Genomic DNA, 26,194 nt, shown 5'->3' on the forward strand with positions numbered 1-26,194 from the left:
GGAGCCACGGAAACGACATTTTCGAATGCTTCTGGAACAAGTGATAGCATTTTCACTCGAAATTTGTCTTACTCTGGATTGCCTCAACGACCTACAGCTTGTTCTACAATACGAGACTTGTATTGTTCATTCACACATGAACGGCGATCTAAGTAATAGCCTTTGCATCAAGACTAGATGATCGGACACTAATCCCAGTACAGGCCAGCAATACTGGCGGAAATTAGGCGATGTCATCTCATCCACTACCATTCTTGGATACCATGAAAACCTCGACTGCCGACAAGACACACCCGGATTTCTCACCGAGCTGCGGAAAACGGCGTTTGCGCGGATTTATTCTGCGGACAAGAATGTATCTCTCTTTCTTGGTCGGCCCTTGCGAATGAGTAAACGCTTCTGTCATTTCCAGACGCCTGAGAGCTCCTCGTCCAATGCTTCAATTGAAATAATTGGTTCAAAAATATCTCCACCATACACATGGGATCATGTAGCAAAAGTCACATACGGCGCTGAAACACGCTGGTCGGCTCTGTGTGCATATATCAAGGAAGATATCATGGAGCTCTTATTCGACTGTAACCGCGGCGATTGCACGCAACAAGTCGAGTACGTGAGCATGGATGTACCACTTGGCAAAATGCATAAAGCAGGCTGACTCCGTTCTGCAGTGCCCTTCGAGCTAAGGCGAATGCACACTGGGAGGCACTTCCGCCTCAATTTCGGCTTGCCAATATGCGAGACAATGTTGATGATCCTATCCATCGCGACTTTCTCATCAGTGCACGACTCAACCATTTACACGTTCTGTTCCTCCTCAGTCGAGTGCCGATTCCCCGTCTCAACGAACCCAATGACGCCTTGGTCGATGTTGCCTGTCAAATGCTCCAGCTCGTGGTAGAAACAATTCTGATACGGGATGAGCTTGCTAACTCTGGGACTACTGTTTCCTGGAAGGTATAGTGTTCTCAAGTTTTTCAGCCAATATGCACGTTAACTGATCGAAAATAGGTTGCCTATTATGGTTTGCCTGCTGCAGGAATCATTATTCTGGCGACTCTAAGAAAACCAGCAGCCAGCGACAAATTGCGAACATTGAATTTTCAAGCTTTCCAAGATTTGGTTGTATTTGGCTCGGAGCTTACCAGAGGAACGGTAGTCAAACCTGGAGATCCCAACTATGCTTTGCTTTTGAAGGCGGCCCATACAATCCATCGATTCTTGGACTTTATCCACAGCGGTGAAGAAAGTCAGGAGGTACCTCATTCACCACAAATTCTGCAGTCGCAAGACGATGAGTTGCTCTACATTCCCGAGCTGGACCCAGACTTCTGGAGTTCAGAGGCTTCTTTCTGGGAAGGCCTTGCGGATCACCCATTCCTGGATACTCAATTTTCATAGTCACTCAAGTGAGCAATCTTTTATGGTTGAGGCCCGGCCGCGACAAAAATTCAATATCGCAACTTGCAGATCATTTTTGGAAAGACACTTGTTGAGGATGGACAAGGTCATGGTAGGTGGGTGAATTGATGGATCAATTCGTTGAGTATCTGTATGTATCTGCGAAGTAATAGGTACGTATATGTCGTTTCATAGTGGAGCATGGAGCTCGAAATGTAGGTGGCTGGGATCCTCTTCCGACAAGGCTTTGTAACACTGCGGGCTGCCGTTGGCTCTGTCAATCTTATGAAACGTCAGCTTTTCGTCGCTTCTGAGCTGTCGGATTTGCTATCACTCCCCTCCCGCGGCATGCGCACAATTATCAACTAAGGTATTCAATAGTTGGCTCAATCTGACTCTGAAAACGACATGGATATCTTCAAGAATATGTGCAAAGAGCAGCTCAACGATCGAGGTTATTTCTCTCTTGCAGCTGGACAGCAACATGAACATCAAGTGATTGCGATTACGCAAATACATACAGGAGATAATGCGGGGCCCGAAGTGACTGTTCACGAGACCACCATCGGAACAGATGGTTTGGTGGAATTTGTGAACTGCGGGACGCCAAGGGACGATATAAGTGAGCGCCCGGAGAGCACCCAAACACGCCTTGTCATCATAGGAATAAAGAACAGTGCCCAAGGCGGCTTGGCCATGCGGCGCGACGTATTCGAGGGTCTCCTTGAATCACGGGTTGGCATAGACTACAGCGCCGTGTGGTTGCTCCTGCACCATTACGATGGATACCACTTCTTTACTGGAAATAATGAAGAGTCCATGAGGGAGACACACTTCTTTGGCTGGGGAGTCTTTGCTGTTGTGTGGGCTTACGATTACAAAACGTGCAGTACTTTGGCACTCTTCATTGACCGTCTGTACCGCAAACCCGGCGAGACGAGTAGACTTTCCGGTCTTCTCCCGATCATTGTGCAGCACAAGGCATTCATTTCCTCACCAATCTATTTAGGATATGTTCTCAGTCTGGCGATTGGCGCAGGCCTGGATGTATATCAAGAAGACTGGCGGCAAATGCGCGAGATTGAAGTAGCTATTGGCTACGGTTATGGTCAAACGCCCAGACGCATCCCCGGCAACATTGACCAGTTCACTACGTAGCTCCAAAAGACCGGTGAGATACTCATCAATTCATCGGGAGATAGACGTGCACTCCGTGCTGTTGGCTTGATGCTTGAGCAAGTCAAACAAACCCAAAAGGATTCACACATGGTTCAATTTGGTCACTCAGACATTTCATGGCGGCAGCGTTCTTTTGATAGCAGCACAACCTTGGCCCAGGCCGTACCGCTCATGACTAGCAGAATTCGCGCGTATGATGAGTACATGGACTACGTAATTGTCCGGGCGGAGAGACTATCGGCCGTGGTAAGCTCATCTCGCGACCAAAATTTCCAGACCCGGAGCTGACAAGACGAAAGCTTTTTGCACTTCTGACTCACAGGGATGCAGAGACCAGCGTCCAGCAGGCCGAGGCAAGCCATGAAATCGCCAAAGCTGCCAAGAGAGACAGCTCAGACATGAAGACGATAGCAATCATGACAATGGCTTTCCTGCCAGCTACGTTCTTGGCGGCGCTGTTCGCCATCCCTTCCCTTGATTGGCAGAGCGACGACGTGATTCAGAGTAATCATTGGGTTTATTGGGCCTTTACAATACCTGCGACAATTCTCGTCTTCTTCCTTTGGTATCTGCTAAACCAACGAGATTTTCTGAGGTGCTTAAAGTCACACAAAGATAACATGGATGGGCGGTCGTGAAGTAATATGCCGTTTTCTTGCGCCAGCTTTTGGGGAAGCCCTTAGCGATCATCCACCATACTACCTACATGTAGTTTAGAGCTTCGAATGAACAGCGCATTGTCCAGAATCTCGTTCAAATCCTATCCTTGGCTATCACCTACTTCGCGGTGTCAAGTGACCTGGGAATGATATCGCGAATATAGAAATAAGTATTCGCATGCTATACTGTTACTTACTACAAGGGAGTCGAGACTATAAAGCACCAAGATTGGGCAATGAAGCACGAGTGGTGGGGTAGTAAAGTGCTGGCAAAGACAAAGCGGAAGTGCGGGACGACCTGCAGTTTCGGGTTTCTGCTACCCACCGACTAGCTAGTGGTGATAGCGCCCGGCAGTTTCTGCCTATCTAGACCAGAGAAGTCAAGCGTGCCGCTGTTCGGGCTTTGGGCAAAAGAGTCGCCACGACCAGCGCATACTAGAGTCTGGCACCAAGCTCTTCAACAGAGCCTCGATTAGGTATGCACGACTATTGGCAACGTTGTCTACCCACGTATACTTCAAAGGACATGGCCACTCTCTAAAGGGATAGGTACCGTATCCGAGGTGGTGTGACAGTGCCACAGCAACATGTGCCCATAGCGACTAAAACCACCTTCAAACATCAATCTGGACAGGCAGTGTCGACTTGCCAAATCAGGCCTAGGCATATTGTAGTATAGTCACGAGAGTATACTGCATTCTCTTGACGTCAAGAGACATGACAGCAGATACATTGAAATGACGAGACGACGCTCGTATGCTTATTTCAAGGCTCGCTGTTCTCGTAGATGAGAAAGGCTCCTCGGACTACTGCCACTGTATCAGGTTGACTACCACAACCGCAAGTATAAGATTTCAAAATGTATGCCACCATTGTACCTCTTGTTACGCTTGCATGTCTTGTGCACTACCTTGTCTTCCTTCCACTTTACCAATATTTCCGAGATAGAAAGGGACTACGGAAGTATCCCTCTGTCAACTGGCTTGCAGGTGTCACAAACATTGGTTTCATGTATGAAGCCTTCAAGGGCAGACGCTCCAAGAGACTCGCCGAATTACACAAGGAGCATCCAGTGATTCGGATTGGACCTAATTCATTGTCCTTCAAGAGTGTACAAGCAATCAAGGTCAGTCAATGTTTTCAATTATGACAAAAAAAAAATCGCTGTACTCAAACATGTTGCCTAGGACATTTACGGCCATGGCACGCCCTGCACGAAAGATTACTTTTACTCTACATTGTCCGGTACTCACTTTCACCTTGTCGACGTGATTGATGAACACGACCACGCCCGCAAACGAAAGAACCTAGCCGCCGCCTATGCGATCAAGAATCTCGAGACCTGGGAACACAAGGTAGCCGACAAGGTAGAACGCTTTATCAAGGCATGCGATGCGGCTTGTACCTCACCTTTAGAGGCCACCTCACCTGCACCTGAGGATCTCACATTCGACTATTTCAACTATGCCAACTTCTTTACCGAAGATGCAATCGTCGACATTGGGTTGTCCGAGAGGCTTGGGTTTCTCGACCAAGGGTCAGATGAATGTGTAGCTGAGCACATGGACGGCACTCTATTCCGCGCCAGCTACCGAAAGTCCCTGCACAACATGACAACGGCACAATCGCGCATCGTGTGGGCTTACGACTGGTTCAACTTCAACAAGGTGCTGACAGGGCTTGTCTCAAAGGACTTTGCCCGCATGTGGAAGCTCAACAAGGACTGGGACGGCATCCTCTACCACCGCGCCAAGAAGCGTCTGGCCAGATACCAGGCAGGCGAAAAGCTGGACGACTTCTTCCAGGTCATCATGGAGGACAAGAATGGCCAGGCGCATAATCTGCCCTGGGGCGAGATTGTCGCCGAGATCTCCATCATGATGAATGCCGGGAGCGATACGACAGCGATTGCCATGTCGAATGCTGTCTATCTACTGCTGAGGCACCCGCTGGCCTTGAAAAAGCTGCGCGAAGAGATTGATGCCGTCTTGGATCCTCACGAGGTGGTTGCACCATATGACAAGGTCAAGCATCTTCCCTACCTCCGGGCCGTGATTGACGAGACGCTACGGATGATGCCGCCCGTGTCGTTCAACCTCCCCCGGCGCACCCCGGCCGAGGGCATGATGGTGGCGTCGGAGTACATCGCGGGGGACACGGGGGTGAGCATCTCGGCAGAGGTGGCACATCGCGACCCAGAGGTATTTGAAGACCCCGATAGTTTTATTCCCGAGCGATGGCTCGGCGAAAAGGGCCGTGAGCTCCAGGCTGGATTCGTGGCGTTTAGCGCTGGAGCCAGGGGATGTATTGGGAGGAACATTACATATCTGGAACAGACAGTCTTGCTTGCTTCGGTGATGCACCGTTATGACATGGCTCTCCCAAGTCAAGATTGGGAGCCTACGCAGTACGAAGGCACCACTACTCACATGAAAGAACTACCATTAAAGGTTTGGAGACGTGAGTTGGGAGGTTTGAGTAACAATTTGCTAGACTAGCTACTTGATATCTATACGTTTTTTCTGAGAGAGAAATTGATTTCGAAGCATTTTTAATAGTCAATTTAGATACATGTGAATCGCTAAAAAGAAAGGGAGAGAAAAGTCCGACATCAGCTGTCTTGAAAAGATGCACACCAACATTGGACACCCGCCATGTCGCTCAGGTGTTCGCTAGCGGGGCTTGAATCCCCTAAGTGTCGTATGGCACCAAGTTCGCCGATTTAACCCCGCCATGATGCAGTCTAAATACAGCGCCTAGACGGTATCGCTCGCACAGGGACTTGGGCAAAGTCTCTGAGACTTCTCGTCCGCGGCTCTTCTCACTTTCACTTTGAGATGCGGCTTGAAATAATATATTACATTCACACATAACGGGCTTATGACGCCTGGAAACACAACTACAAATCCCCTGCGCTCTGGGGACGGGTGTCAGGTAAGCTCCAGCACCAGTCGGGTCACCAAGAGATCAGCAAAATCTAACACAAGTTATCCCACCAAGCATTGCCGGAAAAGGTATGTCGCGCCGAATGACTAGATAACACAGCAAACATCTCGTCGGTTGATAGTTGCATTGACCACTTTGTTGGCTGGCGATGCAGGCATCTAAAATGTGAGTTCTCCCAAGGCCAGCTCACAATTACCCGGTGCTTGAGAGGCGAGCTAACCCACTGCGTACCTTGTAGGCGACGAAGCCAAACCCAGATGCGGCCGATGCGTCAAGAAGGACATTGAATGCGTCCGGCCCAACAAGATTAGATTCAAGCACTGGCATCAATCAAGGTAGATTTTATTCGAGTCCTTGCCCATGAATGACGTGATACGCGCCCCGTGAACGCAGTCGGCTCTAACTCTATGGCCCAGGCACATCAATGAGAACAACTACAAATCTTCTCGATCTGGCTTCCGGGACAACCAACCTTGGTGTAGGACAAGTGGCCCATTGCAATTCGTCGACGAAAGCCAGCATATCCCGGCCATCTATGAGAACAGTCCTGACTCACACTATGACGAGGACGAAACGGCCATATCTCCAGCTCTCGAGCAGGACATTTCACATCACCTCTCTCAATCGGAGAGTATATTACAGGCTCATAAGAACAATGATGTTCAAGTCGACCCCTCCAGTGTCTTTATTGGAGAATCAGAGTTATTGCCTCACAATGGGACAAGCCGGTCCATAGTTGCTACCCCGCCGTTTGATCAGGTCGCGGACGGCACGAGACAGACGCATGTTTCTTTCGAGATCGAGAACACTAATTTTGGTCGTCAATCATGGAAACCCTTCTCAGGCGATGTGGTCCAAGCGACATCTGACCAAGAACGATTATGCGCAAGCCCATTGGGCAACAGTGGAACGGCCATGCCGGTACCTGGCAGTACGGATCATCCAGCATTTCATACTATGAACTCTTCCGATCCGGCATTTGATCTCCCCGTATTTCCACTCCGAGATCCCATGGAAGCCAAGTTATTCAACCTATGGATCGAACATGGCGCTCGTCGTTTCGACATGTGTGATGCGAGTCGTCATTTCGCAACTGTCCTGCCTGTCAGGGCCATGTCCTGCAAGCCCCTAGTGAATGCTTTGTTCGCTCTGAGCGCAAAATTTGCTGGCGACGTCGACGACTTTATCGCCGCCAAGTACTACCAAAGATGTCTGAATAGTCTAGTCCCCATGCTTGATCAACCAGCCGCGCTTGTCAACGAGGACCTGTTTGCTGCTGTAGTGCTACTTAGATCGTTTGAGGAACTTGAAGGTAGGTTCGCGGAAATTGGAAACCCGGAATAACCTAGGTTAGTCATATTATTGACTAACATTTCAACAGTACCTCTGTATGGCCATTATGGCGAAACACATCTGGTAGGAACTCACTTATTCATCGATGCGTCGCGGTCAGACGCAATTCAAGACCCGATTCTACCTGACCCAAGCAATCTGTTCAACTCCTTCGAGTTCAATGGTCTACGCGGCGCCGCCTTTTTGATCGCACTACGTCAAGAGCTGTTCATTGCATTGGTGTCACAGCGACCAGTACTTCCGGCCTTTTCTTCGCTCAGGTTCAACCGATCTCTCGACAGCCCGAGAGACGATTGCACTTGGGCCAATCGTATTATGCCATTTGCTATCGACGTTCTCGACTTTTGCTACGGAGAGAATACCACTAGCAGTAGTCAGTCCGTGATCCGATTTAACGAGCTTACAGCTTACGCAGAGCGCTGGTTCAACTCCAAGCCCGCGACTTTCAACCCCATTTACGTGGGAGAGGTTCCTGAAACTGGACAGAATAGCACTCTGGAGAGCTTTCTAAATAGCGAAGGATCCAGAAACCCCACCAAACGTTTATACTCAACGATTTGGCTACTGAATGATGCTGTAGCAACAGGGCTACAAAATTACTACCTCATCAGAATTCTCCTACTTGCCTACAATCCTCATATGCCCCGAACGGGACCAACCCGGAAGATGTTTCTCAGGACGGAGAACGAAGAAATGCGAAAACACACTCGAACGCTTGTAGGCATTGCGAGGGGAAACCCCGCATGCGTACCACTCTCGGTCTGGGCAGCTGTGGGCATTGCATTGGCTGGCGATAGGTTCGAGGACCGTGCCGATCAAGAGGAGTTGATTCGCTTCCTGAGTGATGCGCAGGCATTGTCCATGTGGGACACGAAAGCGAGTCAAGCCCATCTGGTGGAAGCATGGGGTTGGGAAGAAGACACCATGACCTGCGATACATGAAGAGACACATAGTACCAGTACAAGTACTGTCAGGCAAAAACTAGTCAAACATAGCTCGGTATTGCAGAAGGAACAGTGCATAGCAGAGACCTGGGGCTAGCATCGTTTTGGCCCTTCCCGAGACTGGTTGGGGGAGTCCTTGGGCAATATTGGAGCACGTCCAAATAATATCATTTAACATGGTTTCTTGGCATGACCAGCAACGGCTGAAGTAAGACCGACCATGTATGCTACCTGCCTCGAGAAGCGTGAATGCACCGGTATCTGATATAACAGCATAAACTCTAGTCGTGAGTCTGCTCAAAGGGATTGATATGAATTCAAAAAATGGGCTGTCTCATATATAGTACGATTTCCACAAAGAATCATATCTCAGGCAGCCTTGAGGTGTAGTCGTCGTCTAGGGTTATTGAGTACTGTGGCGAAGCTATCTAGGGTTAGGCAGTGTGCGAACGTGTCCAACTTGCTACCATACATAGCTAGATGAGGTCGTTGCTATTATCCAGAATTTCCATTACGTCCAGGTATGCAAAGTTCTAGACTTCGAAGCAGAATGCCACACTGGAGAGTGTGAGTCTCTACGCCTACTCGAACCCCTACCATTGGAACAGAAAGGCGAATGAATGTTTCGAATATTTTTGTTCATGTCGCTGGACGTGGACTTTAGAAAGAGAGGGAATGAGTACATGTCTGCTTCGGTGGATTGGCGTGCTGGCAATTGTACTATTTCAATTGCTGTATAAGTAATGAAGTAATGTTATGACTTGGTCCTGTTCATTGATCCAACCCCCCCCCCCTTCCCCCCGGCAGGACCCTACGGTCGCTGATAATGAAGCACCACAAAGCAAAAGATTAGATGCAAAACAAATCATAAACGAGACCTGATGTGCCGCCCGGCCAGCCCACTGGCCAAAAACAGTGCCCAATCGTCCCAGGGTCTAGTTTTGGGAAAGAAAACCTCCAAGCTTTCGTAAGGCCACATGGGACATGTGCAACTCTTGGCATACGTGCTTTTGCGCCACATTTGCATATGTAACTTGTGTGTTGTGATTCACTCTAGGTATCTCCATTGTGCTTCGTCTAAAGCGGGAGAAACAATCAAGATTGTTGGAAATGGTACGCATGGCAGGCTTTGCCAACTTATTGGAAGTATTGTTTATTCGGTCATGGTTACAAATGCAAGTGGTTTGGTGAATGGAAAACATGAATTCTTCCTTGCTGTCGACCTTGCTATACCAGCTCAACAACCCATGACTGTATTTCTTTGATAAGGCTGTGAGAAAGCAGATGGGCTCTAAGCGTTGGTAGACATCGCCTCTGATATCCTAGAAAGCTGAAAAAGTCACAGCCACAGTTGGAGTCGTGATAGCATTACGTGAAGTGAGCTCGCAATTCGGCGCCCGTATAGGTTCTGAAACGCGTAGATCTCTTCATCATCGCCTTGGGTCGGTATAAAGAATAAGAAAATACTCTGGGGACTTGAAAGTGGGTCATCGTTTGGGATGCATACCTACTGCCCCAGAAGGCAAAGACACGTTCGTCTTTGCAAGGAAGAAAGCAATTACTCTGTTGGAGTCATGGGGTGTGGATTGCTGCCTGACGGAAATTCGGCTACTCTGCGAAACGATCAGATGTAGTAAACAACAGGAAGGCATGAATCGGCATGACCGGCCAGATTCACAGTCCACTTGCTTTCGCACACTCACTGTTCAGATATCTGCTGGCTACAGGGATGCGCCATGGCAGCTATCGCCCGCCTTGATAAGTGTACATCGTATATTGTGGTGGGCATGGATTTGGCCCTCGCAACTCCAACACCAAGCGAGAGCGCCACGCAGAAGCAGCCGTATTCGATTGGCGAGATCGTGTATAGAGGTTGGAATCTACGTACGTCGCGCGCTAAGCTTTTATACACTTGCCATCGGCTTGAACTCCAACGTTGTTCACGGCGTATGTGGCTGGCAGAATCGTGCGATGCAGACGTCATCCCGAGGATTGGCGATGGCGATATCAACGGTGATGGACAATTTGTGCACGCACCGCCTGCGACAATCTCATTTTGGTGGTCTTGCCAGCATGCAAGCACAAGGGATTATGGGGGGATTGAAACAAAGGATCGGCAATAAAGGGATCTGCAGCATCCCCGAGCCATGGCTGACCCGGAAATCAGGGACGTCCCTTGTTTGGTTTGGACTCGACCCCAGAACCAGCCGCTCCCTCGGGACGCGCCGCAGTGGAGCTGCTCATGGGCCGCAGGTTCAGAGGGGATTTTCATTTACACACGAGATAATATAGCCAAAACAGGCGATTGGTCGCGCTTGTTGGATATGCGTGGGATCTCCGCCCAACGCAAGCCTCGCTTGTCTTGCAGGGATTCGCCAGATCCTATGCTCATAATATATCAGGGTGTGACTGCAGAATCGAGTGCCGTCATTGGTGCAACCGCCACTGCGGGCGGTCCTCCATGACCTTGTCTTTGCTTCAACGATTGCGGGGGTGGGTTTGCTTATTCTAGGGAACCCGGTCGACATAATCTCCCGGCTTCTGATCTTTCTTTATCTGTTCTGTAGGGATTTGCTATTATATCCGTGCTATTCTCATCATTATGCAAATTTGAAATTTTGGGGGCGGACAGTGCTTGGCTGGAATCCTAGAGCCTCGAGGTTGACTATCGAGATAACAAGACAGATTGAAAGGGTCTGCGAGTCAGTTTATCCAAATAATGATGGCTCTCATGAGCAGATGACGTCGATGGATTACAGGTCTCTCTTATGCAAAGTGATGCTGTGTCAGTCTGTCCTGTAGTGTTTAGCGAATGGCTTGGATTTACGACAGAGGTCACTATAGATGGATTGGCCATTTGCATCTAGAATTTGGCCGAATAGGGTATTCAATCAACTATGCCGCTCGTCCCGGAAATTAATCTAGTATATCGTCGATCGCTTCTAGGGATTACTGGGTAAGGCAATCCGGATGGCGACCGGGAATAAACCATTCCCGAGGGCTTCTCATCACGTCAACATACATGTAAAATCGTATAGTATTTTTGCCTTGGTGATCATGGAAGTATCAAATCGATGACCGCCACCAATGATTCTTCGAGTTTCTGATAGCCATAATTGCAAGCCACCATGCTTGCCACACTCCTTCAAACAATGTTGCTAGCATCAGCTCTTTGAACTTGCAAGGCCGTCCCCGGTATAGATGACAGCTCAACCCCCTATTCGACAAGGGAGTTGATTCTTGCATTGTTAATCTGGGGCCAATGTAGATCACAACCAGTATAGGCATGTCAATCACTGCCTGAAGAGACGACCCGAGTGACCGGTTATGATAGGCTGTCAAGAGCTGATACTACCTTGTCTACAGCTCTATTCTACACTCTGAGACTTTGTCATGATGTGAAACCTCACACAACTTCGTCGACCTGTAGTGTGACATGCTTGGGCATCAACCCCCATTGGAGTTTTCGTGATAGCGAGGATCATCGTGAGGCAAATTATCCTCCCTCGAAGGACCCTGTAATGAGAGTCGATACACTAGTCGAGGGTCCAGAGACAAAGACTCTTGAGATCTATAAAGAGAACAGACAAAGCGCGCTTTGTTCTATCGAGTCCAACAACAATGCACATTCGATCACCCAAAGTCACCTGAATCTCTTTCATCTCTTTCCATTATCGCCATCAGCATCATCAAGATGTCCTTCCCTTTCAGCGACAACTCCCATGGAGGTCTCCGAGCGGATGCTCCCCACACCAAGCCCCCCAACAGCCGACAAAGCTCTGTTCGGTATGCAGACACTCCGACAGTAATTGGCCACAAGCACCAGAATGAAGATGATACTTCAGTCCACGACTACGGAGGTGACCTCGAGCGAGGCCTCGGTTCGATCGATACCAACGGACAACACCGATCTTCTCAGGAAGCCATCAATGACAAGTCAGGAGCTGGTACGGGCAATGCCCGCCGTCCCTCCATGTTCAACCGCACTTTTACGCAGCAGATTCGAAATGCGGGAATGGATGAGGGCCTGAACTTTAAGGATTTGTCCAAGGAGGACAAGCGTCAGGTCATGCTTCTTCCATTTGCATACATCATGGACACGAGTTTCAAGGATGGTAAGCACAGTATATAAACACTGACAGAGTCCAATGACTAATGATGACAAGATGCCGTTGCTGCTCTTGGAGAGTTTGTAGGAACCACCATGTTTCTCTTCTTTGCCTTTGTCGGCACTGGAGTTGCCAATATTCCAGCTGGCAGCGGTGCTGACAACTCCACCACGACCGGTTCCACTGGCTTCGACATTGGAGTCCAGACATACATTGCACTTTGCTTTGGGTTCTCTCTCATGGTCAATGCCTGGGTCTTTTACCGCATCTCCGGAGGACTGTTCAACCCTGCTGTAAGTCCACCCGAGCAACAAAGGAATTGATGAGCTTTGGCAAAGACTGACCAATTGAATACAGGTTACGCTTGCCCTTGTTCTCATCCGCGCCATCTCACCTCTACGCGGTGTCTTTGTCTTTGCTGCCCAGTGCGCCGGAGGCATCGCCGCAGCTGGACTAGCCGCTTGCATGTTCCCGACCGAGCTCAATGTCAGCACGACTTTGGCACCAGGCGTCAATCTGGCGCAAGGATGTTTCATTGAGGCGATCTTGACCTTTGAACTGGTCTTTACCATCTTCATGTTGGCAGCCGAGAAGCACCGAGCCACCTTTGTCGCCCCTGTGGGCATCGGTCTAGCCCTCTTTATTGCCGAGCTGGGTGGTGTCTACTACACGGGCGGCAGTCTCAACCCAGCTCGCAGCTTGGGGCCTTGTGTAATTGCTGGCAAGTTCCAATCCGAGCACTGGATTTACTGGGTTGGCCCCATCATTGGTACCCTTGTTGCCACTGGCTTTTACAAGGTCATCAAGTTCTTCCAGTACGAGAGCGTCAACCCCGGACAGGACTCTCACGAATAAAGAGTCGATCATGTCCGCGAATCAGAGCAGTTACCAATTACCCTGGGTATTTCAGAGGAGTGTCTTGAGTATGCGACAAGCATATTGTGACAAATAGACGACGTGAGCCTGTTGAGCCCGAGAGCTCAGAAGAGGGCGATGGGGAAGTCAAGCAAGAATTTAGTGGAAGTCCGTGGTCGTTTAATGTGTCGCACTGTTTATGATTGGGATGAGAAAGAAAAGAACAAAATCAAAAGAAAAAATACAGATTGCATCACGGGATAATAAGCCAATATATTTAGCTTAGATATTCGCTTGTCACACATTCTTATTATAAGAGTCGAATGTGGCAAACACTGCACTCTTTCATGTAGACTTTAATCCAAACCATGTGTCAAAAGTTTATAGAATTAATTCAGAATGTCCCAAGTACAAAATAGATGTTTTTATTGATGAAAGAGTGTGATGTTATCCTGAAAGGCTACAAAAGAGAAGCGTTAAAAAGCTGTACGTAAAATCCAGAGTGGTAGAGCCGCCATAGATACTACCCATGTCCGTGAAAGACCGATTGACTTGGATCTTTCTGGCTCATCGAGGCAATCCATTTAACAGTTGCATCCGCAGTCCTTGCAGTCACCCAGGCCACAAGCCACGATAGTAGTGCATTGGCTGTCTGTCGAACACTGGATCCAGTTCCCATTACCGCCGTTCAAAGCAGTCCAGCACCAGTAGCCGTTGGTCAGATCATCACCCCATCGTTTCCAGCAGTACCCTGGCATGACATGTGGTTCGGTCTACAATTCCGAAAAGTAAAGGTGTAAAGAATGAGATAAGGGCGGATAGTGAACTGTAAGAACTTGACATTATCTTACCATTTTTGCAACCATGGTCACCGCCGAACCAGCAGTCCCGCTTCTCGAGGGAATCCATCGCGGTGGGCCCTGCCTTTCCAGCTGGGTGATTCAGACAGGAACGATACTCGGAGGCGTTGGCGCCTTCGGGAATCGACATTACATTCTCAGAACTTCCACATTCGGCAACCCTGGCAGATTCAGGGTTGGCGGAGGCAGAGACAATTGTTGTCGCACCAAACAGGGCAAGAATGAATTCGCGGTTGAACTTCATCGTGTCGATTCGAGGCTTTGAGAATCTCACAGAAATATGTGTTGAGAGTGTTTGGACAGTAGATGTGCTTCTCACAATGTTTACGATTCCCTTGAGTAGAGGAGATCCAGTGGCCTTTATACTGAATGAAAAGACGCTGGTTCGTCCATACACTCAAAGATGGAATTTAATGCAGTATGTTATAGTGTGTTCGTGATTTCTGTCAAACATCAGCGGACTATGCGACCAAGACAGATCGGCAAATGTGGTTGCCTCGTTCGTTCATGCTCGTAAGATGAAATGAAGTCGACGTGATCTTACTGGACGGCGAAACGATGAACATTAAGCCGCACCAGCTCCCCAGACTATACCTACTATCCATCATGATGAGTCATTCTGATTTTTTTTCCATGTTGAATAGTTTTCATGTACGTAAAAGTAAGTGATGTTCTGACGAGCATGAGAGAAGTCACAGTAAACGTGTACACGACCGTTGAGCAAAAACATGATCTGTGCCCCAGGGTACATTTTCCGAGAAACGCCAATCAAATGCTGTTATAATGAAATGACCATTTACGATGACTTTTATCATTGGCAATATTGTGAGTTGAAAGAAAAGCCCAATTTAGAAAATGAATTGTCACATAACATTCCTGTTCTCTCGTTATTATTCAAGCTAACACGAATTAGTATATCATCAAGGCCACCCAAAGTGGGAGTTTTTCACCGGAAATCTTAGAGCCCGATTCACTAGGAACTCGCAACTGACCGGCTCGGTTTATGTTCCTGAGCCGACGCATTCCGGATGTCGGGAATCATGTGCGAGTTGTACAGAGTAGTATCCGTACCACACATACCTGCATCGACCCACTGTGTGTGACTATACTGTTACTTGGCAAATAGAGTAGTGCCGCCTATGAATTCGCAGGGCCAAGGGCAGTTGCATTATTATGCGTATCATGATCTGCTGCACATAACCTGCTCCTACCGGCACTGAGAATGATATTGCGCACAACTAACAAGGTCAACATCCGTGCGAAGTCAGAACAACACAAAATGAAATGACAGTACTGGAGATGGCAGCTACTTCTGGGTCAACAATTCTACGCAAGAACTCGCTTCGAATCCCCAAAGGAGCTATGATTGCCCACTTGTGAACTTGCTCTAGGCCTAGTCAATCCTGCCAGAATATGATCGCCTTGCGAGAAGATTGGCTCCAAGATGCCGAACACCGAGTCTTGTCGTGAAGAGAAGTCGGAGGTATTGTTTTGCATAATCACGGTGTTGGTAGATATTTGGATGGTTCATGATGAACAATTATCTTTGCCACTACAAACGGAAAGAATACGCTGCTTGAGATCCAACGTAAGCTTCTTCTCCCGACCTGCATGCAGCTTGGCATGCCCCCACCCATTTTGCTTTACCGGCTCGCTACGTCCGCCCTGACCGATACACGTTTGACAAGTCTTCAAAGGAGCATTCAGACATTGCTCTTGGCATTCTCACAATCATCATTCTGATTCGAATAAGTCAGATCCTGTTCCGCATCATGTTTTAAAATCAATCCTTGAATATGCGGGCCACCAGCCCGGAGTTTCCCAGAGGAGTTCCCGTGTCGGTCTTTATTCGAACCTTATACGACCTTTACTTGCCGTCTCAACGGCGGTCAGCTGCGAGAGATTGCGAGAGCGACTCGTATTGGCTCCTCTTAGAAGCCAGGTATCGTCCACGGGCGAATTATCTCTGCAACGCGTCTAGTGACCACCTTATATGTAGACAGCAACACTTACATTGGAGAGCATTTCGAAAATCCGGGAAATTCAAATGTAGACTTTGGTGGTCCTCCACCCTTGGTGGTTCTTGCCTGGTATTTACAGTTCACGCCACTTGGTAGGGGGGGGGGGGGGGGGGGGGGCTGGCTCGAGGATATACTTGGAGAAGAAAAAGAAGAAAAGAGTGAAAAGAACATCAGTTTCAGCTCATGTGCTGAGGTACAAATACCGCACTCTGTTTAATATTCTGAGTTCTCTTGACCCCCCTCCTTATAGAAACTAACCTCTAGCCTTTCTCACATATATGCCATCATGTTGATCCACCTATTGCTTCCACTTGTCTTGAGCTCGCTGTCGGTCTTGGGCAAATCGACATCCCAAGGGGTATGCGCAACTGGCTCCGTTGCTAGCACAGTCTCTGTGTTGTCTGGTTATCGCCCTGCCTCCAGGTTCTGCATGTCTAGTTTTGGTAGCACCGTTGGCCAGACGCGGACAATTAAGCTTACATTGACTACCACAGTACCGAAGAATATCAAGACTACTAATACATTGACGATTACTTCAACAGTGGGTCCATTACAAATCTTTTTCCAATTATAGTGCCATACCTTGTATATGATCACTAACATAGTGTCAGGACACGGCACGAACTAGCACTATTACAATCAAGTCGGTCTCGGCGACACGGGATGGTGGAGATTCGCATAGTAACAATCACGAGTACGCCAAACGGCAAAATCCTGACCAACTCAAATTGTCTAAGCCGTGGCCCTAATCACGTGAACGTATAGCTCAGTCACTACGAAGGTCTCTTCAACCACATCTTCTCATACTACACCACAGCCAGATCAACAAGCCGTCTTACGGAGCCTGCAACAGCGCAACCCTTCACAGGCGAAACCCATTTGCTCCTGTCTCGTGGGTAACTTGCAGACGACGACTGGCATCATTGCCACCACGACTCAAACCATTACCAAGCAAGTCCTTATAGTCAAACAAGAGGAAAAAGAGACATGTGACTGACTGGATGCCACAACAGGTCTATTCGTCAAACTAGAACAATAAAAACAACGGTAAGCCTTCCATTCAAATGACCGAGGACTATAATTTGGCATATCTGATCATGGAAAGACCACCACTACCGTCATAGTGAATCCTACTCGGACATGTCGACCTACAAGCGGTATCAATATCGTTCCAAATGGCGACTTTACCAATCCCGATGAGCTTGAGTTCTTCCATGAAGCGCCCTGGTATAGTCCACATGCGGATGACATGGATGCCGTTGCGATATTTCTTGACAACACGGTGTAAGATTGGCCTTTTCTTGTTTTCTCGGGTGATAGAGTATAAGCCGGAGCTTTTGTACTAGACACGTCATCTGATTTCTAATACAGAGACTTGGATGCCGGAGGCTACCTCCAGCAAGTCATGACCGCGATAGACACCAGCAGCACCTACACAGTCCAAGTCCGACTTCGGGGGGCGCTGGTCAGTCCCGAACCTAACCCCACAGTTCCTGGATACTGTCATTTTATCACTACATGGGGCAAATCAGTCGTGGCCAGGCAAGTATTTGATCGTGCCAATGGAACGGCTCAGAGCTTTTTCGAGATCACAACGCGGAATGTCGTGCAACGACATACTACGGCACTTTTAAAGCTCAGCTACTCATGCGATCCGGATTTCATTCAGCAAGGATATGCATACGTTGAGATTGACAGAGTTTCAATTGTTCCAAACTCGCAAATCATTTTTTGTAATTAGCTTCTGATACAATGGTTAGTTTCAAAATGATACTGAATCACCCTAATAGGCAGATTATGCTTGCAAGTTGTCGAAACTGTCTTTTCTAAATTTCTGGTGGTAGACTCCTTGAGATATACGATTCAACATGTGATATATTCAAATACGATCATGGTACAAATCACATCCTTTTTTGGTTAGTTGTGATTTGATGCTTTGGCATGCTGCCTTCTGATAATCATCTCTTGGATGACATCGTCCTCCATCTTTTGAGCAACTGCATCGTCCCAAGCAGGAAATTCGATGTCTTCGAGGCCACTAGTCCAACCAATGTAAGGATCATTGTCTCGAACAAGGCGAAAGTAGTCCTTGAATCTCTTTCGAACATGTGCTGGAATATTGGTTCCAATTGCCAGATGCCTTTGCTGAGACTCATAGATCAGCTCATTAGCCTTGAGGAGCTTGATCTGAGATGGAGAGTGTGGGACACAAGATCTCATGTATGATTTCAGCTTGAAATAAAATGACAAGTGCTGGTTCGCTGTGCCTAGATAGGTATCATGAAGACTCAACTCGTATGATGCTGGATAGAATCCAGCTAGCTCCCAGTCCACAATACCAGCGAGACGATGCTCCAGTACACCGTCAGGAGACTTTCGCTGTTGAATGATTAGATTACGAGGGTTGAGATCGTTGTGGCAGAGAACGGCTTCTTCCGACCACTTCTCGCTCTCGGAGTTGTCGATGGTCAATGATCCAAGATCATTGAAATTGGATCGTATAATGATGCCTTGCATATTACTTCTGGGCTCAAGAACACAGAATTGTTTCTTCAACTTCCGCCTGTTCATGAAGGAAGCTAACAGGGCCGAGCCAGTGTCAATGAACCCAGTGTGAGGCCCTCCAAACACGCCGGGCTGGCTGACCTTATCTAACATTTCTTTATTTGCACCAGGCGGAGCTTTTGGCCTCTTTTCAGATTCTAAATTGCTTGGTCGGATAGTATGCAACTTCTCAAGTGCTTCACCAAGCTTAACAACGATCGAGTCTTGAGCATCGGCACTCAATTTCGACCAAACATTTTGCAGCGTATCGCCCTCTACAAACTCTGTGACTGAAAAGTGCAATGCTCTTCCAAGAGAGTCCTCAATGATGCCAACTTGGTGAGTTTTTGGAACAAGGTCTGGAATGACAGTAGCGGCCAAATGCTGCAAAAGTGCTATCTCACCAAAGGATTGGGATTCTTTGTTCTTAATCTCCAGTCGAACTATCTTAGAAGTCAAGTCGAAATCTATTCTTGTTGAAAATTCTGCTTTAAAAACACATTTTTGCTGGGTCTGGAGAATTATTGTGATAGCAGGTTGATGCTGATTGAACAGTCGGCTGAGCAAGTGCTCGTCAGGGGCGATCATTTGTGCTTGCATGCTGCTGTTTGTCAAACCTAAATCGCGGGCTCCGCCTCGTGAGTTATCCAAGCAATAAGAACCGGTCCCAGATGCAACTTTGACGTTTGCAGAAAAATATCGAAAAACGGGATGTTAGGGGTCGAAATTGACGATGACTTGTGCATGAAAGGGAAGCCATATATTTATTGTCGGGGAGTTCCCCTCAAACCTGACTCAAATAAATAGGCGCAATTCAATCTTCGGGGATCTCCATTGACAGACAATGGAGACAAAGAATGAAACGGCTACACGGTACTGTAGTCAGCCCTTCAGCACCTTTGGAACTTGTGCTACAACAAAATTATGTCCTTGTGAAAGCATTTAATTACAATGCAACAGTCATAAATCAATTATGAGGCCGTACAGCCGTTTTGTTCATCTCAACTAATGCCACAGCACAAGGGTTTCATGTCGTCACTAGCAAATTTTATCTATGGATCCACCAAATGTCTACTCCATCTATATAATGAACCTGTAATGATGTTCTCAGACATGTTTTTCTTCTTATCCTTCTGCAAGACACATTCAAAATCATTTCCGACTTCCACTACCATCCACCCCTTACACAATTTAACTCGAAACTGGCATTATTCATCAACCAAGATGACGGCCTCAAGCATGATTCCTGAAATCCATAGAGATGAAACCTCTTCAGAAGAGCTTGTTAATGAAAACAAGTGCTCCCAATGTGGAAAGAATTTCACAGGATCTACCGATACGTGTTCATGCGATGACGATTAAGGTGGGCAATTGCTATCGAAGTCGTGAAGGAACATCTCGGGTAAGAAGGACTCTTGATATATTTAGTACTGCTGTTGGTCGCTTCACGTTGCTTCTATAGCTTCACTTGGTTAGCAATGCCACCTTTATTCGCATTGGGATTGCTTCATTGACGGCTAAGGACAAGTCTTGGACGTGGGAGATAATGTTAGGTTATTGGTTGGATATACTCGCTTTCAGATACATTTTGTAATTTGCCCTCTTATCTATTCTTGTGTTAATACCCTAGAGAGTTCTTTCTGCATCATATCCGTGACCGATCGTCATTCGCTCTAGTTTTGCTATGATTTTTACGCTGGGTGTTGTAAAAATGCTCTGAGGCCCCAGCCCTTGTAAGGCCAGTGCCTGGGTGGTAAGTAGCAGTGGCTTTACGGAAATGCAGGGAAAACGAAAGTTTGAATGGAAACGATGATATAAGCTAGCTACAGGCCACGAGACTGATATTATCAGGCGTTAATGATCTCTCAATCTAGATGTGGCAAAGCGTAGCAAAAGTAAAGTACAGAAGAAGGCGGAAAGCTGTAGCAACTGCAGGGAAAATTAGGTACTAGTACCTAGGGTGGTGCCTAGCACCTAACAATAACCCTGCAGGGTTCTGACACCATCACACCAAGACAAACTCCTGACAATAGTGGCTATCAAAGAACTCTTGAGTATAAGCATGCTCAGGAGTGAGCCTCTCGTACATTTTTATTCCATCATTCAGATTGACAGATGCAATGAACTTGTATGTGTCGCCGAGTGGACGGACCAAGGCTGGATATACCAAGCCTTTGAACACACAGATCTTGTCTCCTTGTTCGGCTCTGCCGCTGAATTTCGCCAGCAAACCAATCATGCCGTCAGTAGTCACAAAGTATGATCCGGCGCTACTGGCTTTAAGCAAGCTCGATATCATTGACGCAGTATTTTGCGCTTTCAAGCTGTCTGATGAGGCAGAAGCGAATATGTGATCGCCATCAAAACCCTTCTTGGCAAATTCGTCATAGATTTCGTAAATCGTGTCCAGTTCGGGTAGCAGGGAAGGAATTCGCTGAAAGTTGATCCAAGACTCGATCCAGCTTGTGACGACGTCTTTATGTGAAGCGTTTTTAATCAAACAGGCGCGTCTGAATATGAATCGGTCCATTTGGCGAAAGGATAGCAAAGCCCTTTGCGAGCGCTTTTGTTCCCCTGCGCCATTTATATCCATAGACGGTGCGCGATAACTGCTGACCACTGTAGATAGCTCCACGCCTTCTAGTCTCATCCGACGCGGGTCTTTGCCTGCGAAGGGATTGTTGGCCAGAGTGAAAGGAGATCTCTCTACCCCATAATTGTGCGTCGAGATCCTGACCCCTCGAAAATCCGTCACCCAGCTTGGTGAATCATCTAGACTTTGGGACAAGGACAACAGTAGCGTCAAATCACCCGTATTTCCCATGAGACAACGAGCGTAGTCCTCGAACACCTCGGGCCAGGGGCAGCGGTAATCTGGCTTTGGCAGACACGAGAGGTCAGAGATGCTGATCATGCCCAACAAGCCGTATATCATATCTTGCGGCAACGTACAGCGATACTGACCCCCAAGACGGTTCAACAATCTATACAATCTGTTCGACACCAAGCTGGACATATCAGTGATAGACTTTTCTCGCATGGTTTCCCCCTCTTGTGCCCAGTTCTGGACCAATCTTCTTAGAGATACCAGATTGTCCATTTCTCGTGGCATGCTATACCAGAGTCGAAGCACATCGTCCATCAAGTACGTCTGTACTGCCAGCCAGAAGGTATGTAGATTGTTGAATGTCGTTGCAGAACCACCAGCAATAACAATCGGAGGTTCTCTTGCCAAGGCGGCCTCTTGCAGGACCCAGATCCGATAGAACCATGGCCGTTTCGACAAGCCCAGTAAGCCCTTGCACAATCTCTCAACCTTGGTCGTGTTTCCAATTTGGCGGTGCAGGCTCTCAATGTATGGACGACAGGATTCAATGTCCTGGTAAGACAAAGACAGCGTCGCCATTTTGTTGGCGTATTCAAATATTTCATAGATCTGCCCCTCTTCATCTGACCCTTCGTTACCTCCGAGCCATATTACAACTCGCGCTGCTGACCGATATATCATACCCATACGTGGCACTTGACTCGACTTTTCCTCAATGTCGGCTTGATTTATGCATAAAGCATCGGCCCAAATCCACTCGTGTTCCTGAAACAGAGTCTCGGGAGGAGGGACAGATTCTGGAAAAGTAGCATTTTGGGTTTCGGGAGTCTTCCGCCCACATTTCCATTCCCGGATATGCCGGAGTAACACGGATAGATTAGCTGTAATAGCCATCGGCTCGCCGTTCAGAGCCAGAAGACTTTTAGATCTGTCGTCGCCCCAGACGTACGAGAGGGCGATATATGGTGTATCATCATGCTCTGGAGAAATGCTTCTCATCTCGCAGCTTAGAGTACTAACACCATTACCCGGCAAGACCCGCAGTAGGCGAACTTCCGAGGCCCCCAATGATTGATATACAGGAGCAGCGTGCTGCATGATGAGACATGGGCAAGTGATTCATATATTTGGCACAGATATCCTTCGCATATTGCAAAAGCGATTAGATCAGAGGATTCAGAGCTGAAGAACACTTGGCCACGCCGTGACAGGGTTCCCCGCCATCGAGGCTAGCCTCATGCATCTTTTATGCTGTAATCCCTTAACAAACTTGTTGCCCTTGAAAAATCCGGCGGATGTTCGGATTCCAGAATTGAGAGCCAAGGATTAATTACTGGATGATGTGAAGCAGCGGGACAAAAGGCGCCAGACTCAGCGGGAGATTTATTGCGATGAGCTAAATTCTGAACAAACCAGTGAGAAATAAATATGGTATGAAACCAGCATTATCCGTACCCCGACCATCCGTGCTAACCTAAGTCCTCCTTTTTAGCCAACCACTTCTATCTCATATTAGCGTTAACAATTGAGTTTAGACCTACACAAAGTCGGCCTAGCTGATGCCGAAAAGATCCTTCTGATTGCAGCTACATTTTGTTCTTCTCATATACAACTGTCAAACATTATGTCTAGACTTAGCTTGCTCTCTACCTTTCTTCCTGGCGGCACAGTAGTTGTTTGTCGCAACGGGTCCGGGACCGACCGTGATTCGCTTTGGTACCGTTTTGGTTTTGTCAAGCTAATAGGTGCTGTAAAAATGCTTTGAGGCCCCAGCCCCCGCCAACATGGCACCCATTGCGTCTGGGAGCGCCCCAAAATATGTGACATCTCGGTCAAGAAAAATTGTCAAAATCTATATAGCTCTTTACAATGTATCTTAGCGTAAGCCTTTCCCATCGGCTTGGCAAAATAGCCCAGCGGGGCGGGCCTAGCCTGCGATCTCAATCAGTCTCGATTTCCTACTTGGGTTATCGTCCCAATTGGGTAAATGGCTTGTTTAGGCTTAGTCCCGCTATCTCAATACCAAGCACTACCATTAACATCAAAGTAGCCTATGTTCTAACCTCCTTGGAGCTCTGATAATTTTCAAATGATTTCCACGGATTGTAGTAAGAAAGCTTTCATTTTGGACCGCATGGAAAGGACATCACTTTTGTTGTGATTCTGTTACTACACACCGGCCCTTACACACCCTCACCAAAGGTCAGGTTTCCCCATAAATCCGTTTGAACCTGGCGAGGCATCTACCTCAGTGAACTTCTCCTGGTTTGCTTCACCACAATGCACCAACAGTTCGAGCTTGAGGATCATCAGCTCGAGGCACAGGGATACTCGCCCGCAATGCCGAGGCGCTTCTCGCTGCAATCTCTCTTATCACTGAGCTTCGCGCTGACTGCAACTTGGAATGGCTTTGGCAGTGCCATTGGAATAAGCTTGGCCGAGTCTTCCTCGTCGGGCACCCTTTGGACGCTTGTCGTTGCGGCACTCATGAATCTCATCGTGTCTCTTGGCATGGCAGAGCTTGCCTCGGCGTATCCTAACTCTGGGGCTCAGTATTATTGGTCCTATCAAGTGTCGAGCCAGCAGTGGGCGCCATTTGCATCATACATGTAAGCTATAGTACCAGTTGTATTTCATTTACCCAAATTGATACCTGTTATCTAACTCATCCAGGTCTGCCTGTATCAGTACCTGCGGCTGGTGGTTGGGCCTGGCGAGTGTCTGCAACTTTGTTGCTGCCATGGTTCTTGCTATTGTGCAGTTGTATGTCGAAGACTACGTCATACAGACTCGGGAGCAACTGTTCTGCTATGTCATGATTGTCTGGTTGGCTGTGCTGCTCAACATCTTTGCTATGGATTACCTTCCAGCACTGAACCAGTACCTGTGTAAGTAGCATTGACGACTAGACGCTCGACTTTGACTGACAGCTTTCATAAAGTGTACTTCTCAGTGTCGACGCTCTTGGCCACTGTTTTCATCATTCTGGTTGCCGCCTTTCCAAATTATCGATCCAGTGAATGGGTCTTTACAGATACAACAAACTTGAATGATTCATACAATAAAGGCTTTCTTCTGATCCTATGCCTGCTAAACAATACGTACGGCTTCATGGGTACTGACGCGGGGGCACATCTGGCCGAAGAGATTCCCGCACCATCGGTCAACGTACCCAAGGTCATTGTGAGAGTCCATCAGTCCTGCGACTGCGCAGAAGTCTTTGCTGACATCCCAAGGTGTATCCCATCATCATTGGGCTGTTGACAGGTATTTGACCCAGATTTAACAAGAAGTCTTGCTGCTCGGCTCTAACATCCATCTCAAGCGTGGCCGTTTGCAGTTGCGTGCATGTATGTTATTACTGATGTGGAGAGAGTTGCCAATCCGCCAAGTGGAATCGCCTTGATTGAGATTTATTATCAAGCCACAGCAAGCAAATTCCTCACGGCTCTGCTACTTGCTGCATTTGCACTCTGCCTCTTTGGGTGCGCCGTGGCCAATATCACGGGGTCGAGTCGCCAAATATGGGCTGCATCGCGGGACAACTGCTACCCTTGGTCAGTGGGGCTTTCACAAATCCACCGCAAGTATCAAATGCCCCGAAATGCGGCATGCCTGACTGGAGCCTTTACTACGGTAATCCATCACTCACAATGCCCCAGAAACGTGGAAGCTGACGAGCGCAGCTTTATGGATTGATTTTCCTCGGATCGAGCACTGCTTTTGCTTCCATGGTTAGCGCCAACATCGTCTTCATGATGACTTCATATGTCGTTCCGCAGGGCATAGTGGCTTGGCGTGGTCGTTCCCGCGTCCTTCCTGCACGGCACTTTGAGCTCGGGAACTGGGGTCTTGTCATCAACATCACAAGCTGTGTATGGGTGATATTCCTAGACATCGTGGCTTGCTTCCCAATCAATCGGCCTGTTACTGCTGCCAACATGAATTACGTCGGGTAAGAAGATCCAACGCGAAGCTGCTAATCAAAGCACACTCAGTTAACATTCAAAACTTGCAGTATTGTTATTGTCGCCATCACAAGCTACGTTGCATTAGCTTGGCATCTTTGGCAACGGCATGTGTTCAAGGGACCTACGGTGGCTCTCCAGATGGTGGACCAACATGCACACTCAGGGATGGCTTGTTACGAACATGCACCCTTGCATAAGAACAAACAAATGTGTTGGCGCTTAAGGAAAGAAGGGAGGGGCTTAGCACCGAAAGCCGGGAACAAGTCAAGACAGGAACCACCATCCTTGACAGCTGCCAGCCAGCTGCCTGACAGGATCACAGTCTTGGCAATGATCCAGACGGTTGGATCATTGGGATCATTGAACTCCATCGACTCCAGGACTATGGAGTCGGCTTGGCATTATGATCCAAGGAACATCAGTGAGGGAATGAATGGATATATATTACAGAAGGATTTCCTACATAGACAGTCATTACCTCAGTGATCAATCTAAGCATCTATCTTACCCATAGGTGAAGCATT

General features: G+C 47.9%; 8 protein-coding genes across 8 annotated transcripts; 5 read left to right on the forward strand and 3 right to left on the reverse strand.

The window, feature by feature from the left end:
- Positions 1-735: 735 nt before the first annotated feature.
- On the forward strand, positions 736-1,401 carry PFICI_09492 (uncharacterized protein; the record flags this gene model as incomplete). The annotated part of the gene is made up of 2 exons (XM_007838073.1): positions 736-957; positions 1,012-1,401. 2 exons carry the CDS (start codon positions 736-738, stop codon positions 1,399-1,401), a joined length of 612 nt encoding a protein of 203 aa, XP_007836264.1.
- Positions 1,402-1,809: 408 nt separating this feature from the next.
- On the forward strand, positions 1,810-3,218 carry PFICI_09493 (uncharacterized protein; the record flags this gene model as incomplete). The annotated part of the gene is made up of 3 exons (XM_007838074.1): positions 1,810-2,555; positions 2,604-2,826; positions 2,880-3,218. 3 exons carry the CDS (start codon positions 1,810-1,812, stop codon positions 3,216-3,218), a joined length of 1,308 nt encoding a protein of 435 aa, XP_007836265.1.
- Positions 3,219-4,098: 880 nt separating this feature from the next.
- PFICI_09494 (uncharacterized protein) lies at positions 4,099-8,480 on the forward strand (the record flags this gene model as incomplete). The annotated part of the gene is made up of 5 exons (XM_007838075.1): positions 4,099-4,365; positions 4,427-5,699; positions 6,424-6,520; positions 6,602-7,497; positions 7,567-8,480. The coding sequence occupies 5 exons, from the start codon at positions 4,099-4,101 to the stop codon at positions 8,478-8,480; spliced, it is 3,447 nt and encodes a 1,148-aa protein (XP_007836266.1).
- Positions 8,481-12,177: 3,697 nt separating this feature from the next.
- On the forward strand, positions 12,178-13,447 carry PFICI_09495 (uncharacterized protein; the record flags this gene model as incomplete). The annotated part of the gene is made up of 3 exons (XM_007838076.1): positions 12,178-12,598; positions 12,650-12,885; positions 12,950-13,447. 3 exons carry the CDS (start codon positions 12,178-12,180, stop codon positions 13,445-13,447), a joined length of 1,155 nt encoding a protein of 384 aa, XP_007836267.1.
- Positions 13,448-14,031: 584 nt separating this feature from the next.
- On the reverse strand, positions 14,032-14,551 carry PFICI_09496 (uncharacterized protein; the record flags this gene model as incomplete). The annotated part of the gene is made up of 2 exons (XM_007838077.1): positions 14,032-14,198; positions 14,299-14,551. 2 exons carry the CDS (start codon positions 14,549-14,551, stop codon positions 14,032-14,034), a joined length of 420 nt encoding a protein of 139 aa, XP_007836268.1.
- Positions 14,552-18,245: 3,694 nt separating this feature from the next.
- On the reverse strand, positions 18,246-19,472 carry PFICI_09497 (uncharacterized protein; the record flags this gene model as incomplete). Its single annotated transcript, XM_007838078.1, has 1 exon — positions 18,246-19,472. One exon carries the CDS (start codon positions 19,470-19,472, stop codon positions 18,246-18,248), a length of 1,227 nt encoding a protein of 408 aa, XP_007836269.1.
- Positions 19,473-20,877: 1,405 nt separating this feature from the next.
- On the reverse strand, positions 20,878-22,797 carry PFICI_09498 (uncharacterized protein; the record flags this gene model as incomplete). The annotated part of the gene is made up of 1 exon (XM_007838079.1): positions 20,878-22,797. The coding sequence occupies one exon, from the start codon at positions 22,795-22,797 to the stop codon at positions 20,878-20,880; it is 1,920 nt and encodes a 639-aa protein (XP_007836270.1).
- A 1,182-nt stretch (positions 22,798-23,979) lies between these two features.
- PFICI_09499 (uncharacterized protein) lies at positions 23,980-25,658 on the forward strand (the record flags this gene model as incomplete). Its single annotated transcript, XM_007838080.1, has 6 exons — positions 23,980-24,308; positions 24,373-24,587; positions 24,641-24,882; positions 24,936-24,966; positions 25,025-25,335; positions 25,386-25,658. The coding sequence occupies 6 exons, from the start codon at positions 23,980-23,982 to the stop codon at positions 25,656-25,658; spliced, it is 1,401 nt and encodes a 466-aa protein (XP_007836271.1).
- Positions 25,659-26,194: the final 536 nt, after the last annotated feature.

This window comes from Pestalotiopsis fici (assembly GCF_000516985.1).
Source record: "Pestalotiopsis fici W106-1 unplaced genomic scaffold PFICI_Scf_6, whole genome shotgun sequence".
NCBI classification, from domain to species: Eukaryota; Fungi; Ascomycota; class Sordariomycetes; order Amphisphaeriales; family Sporocadaceae; genus Pestalotiopsis; species Pestalotiopsis fici.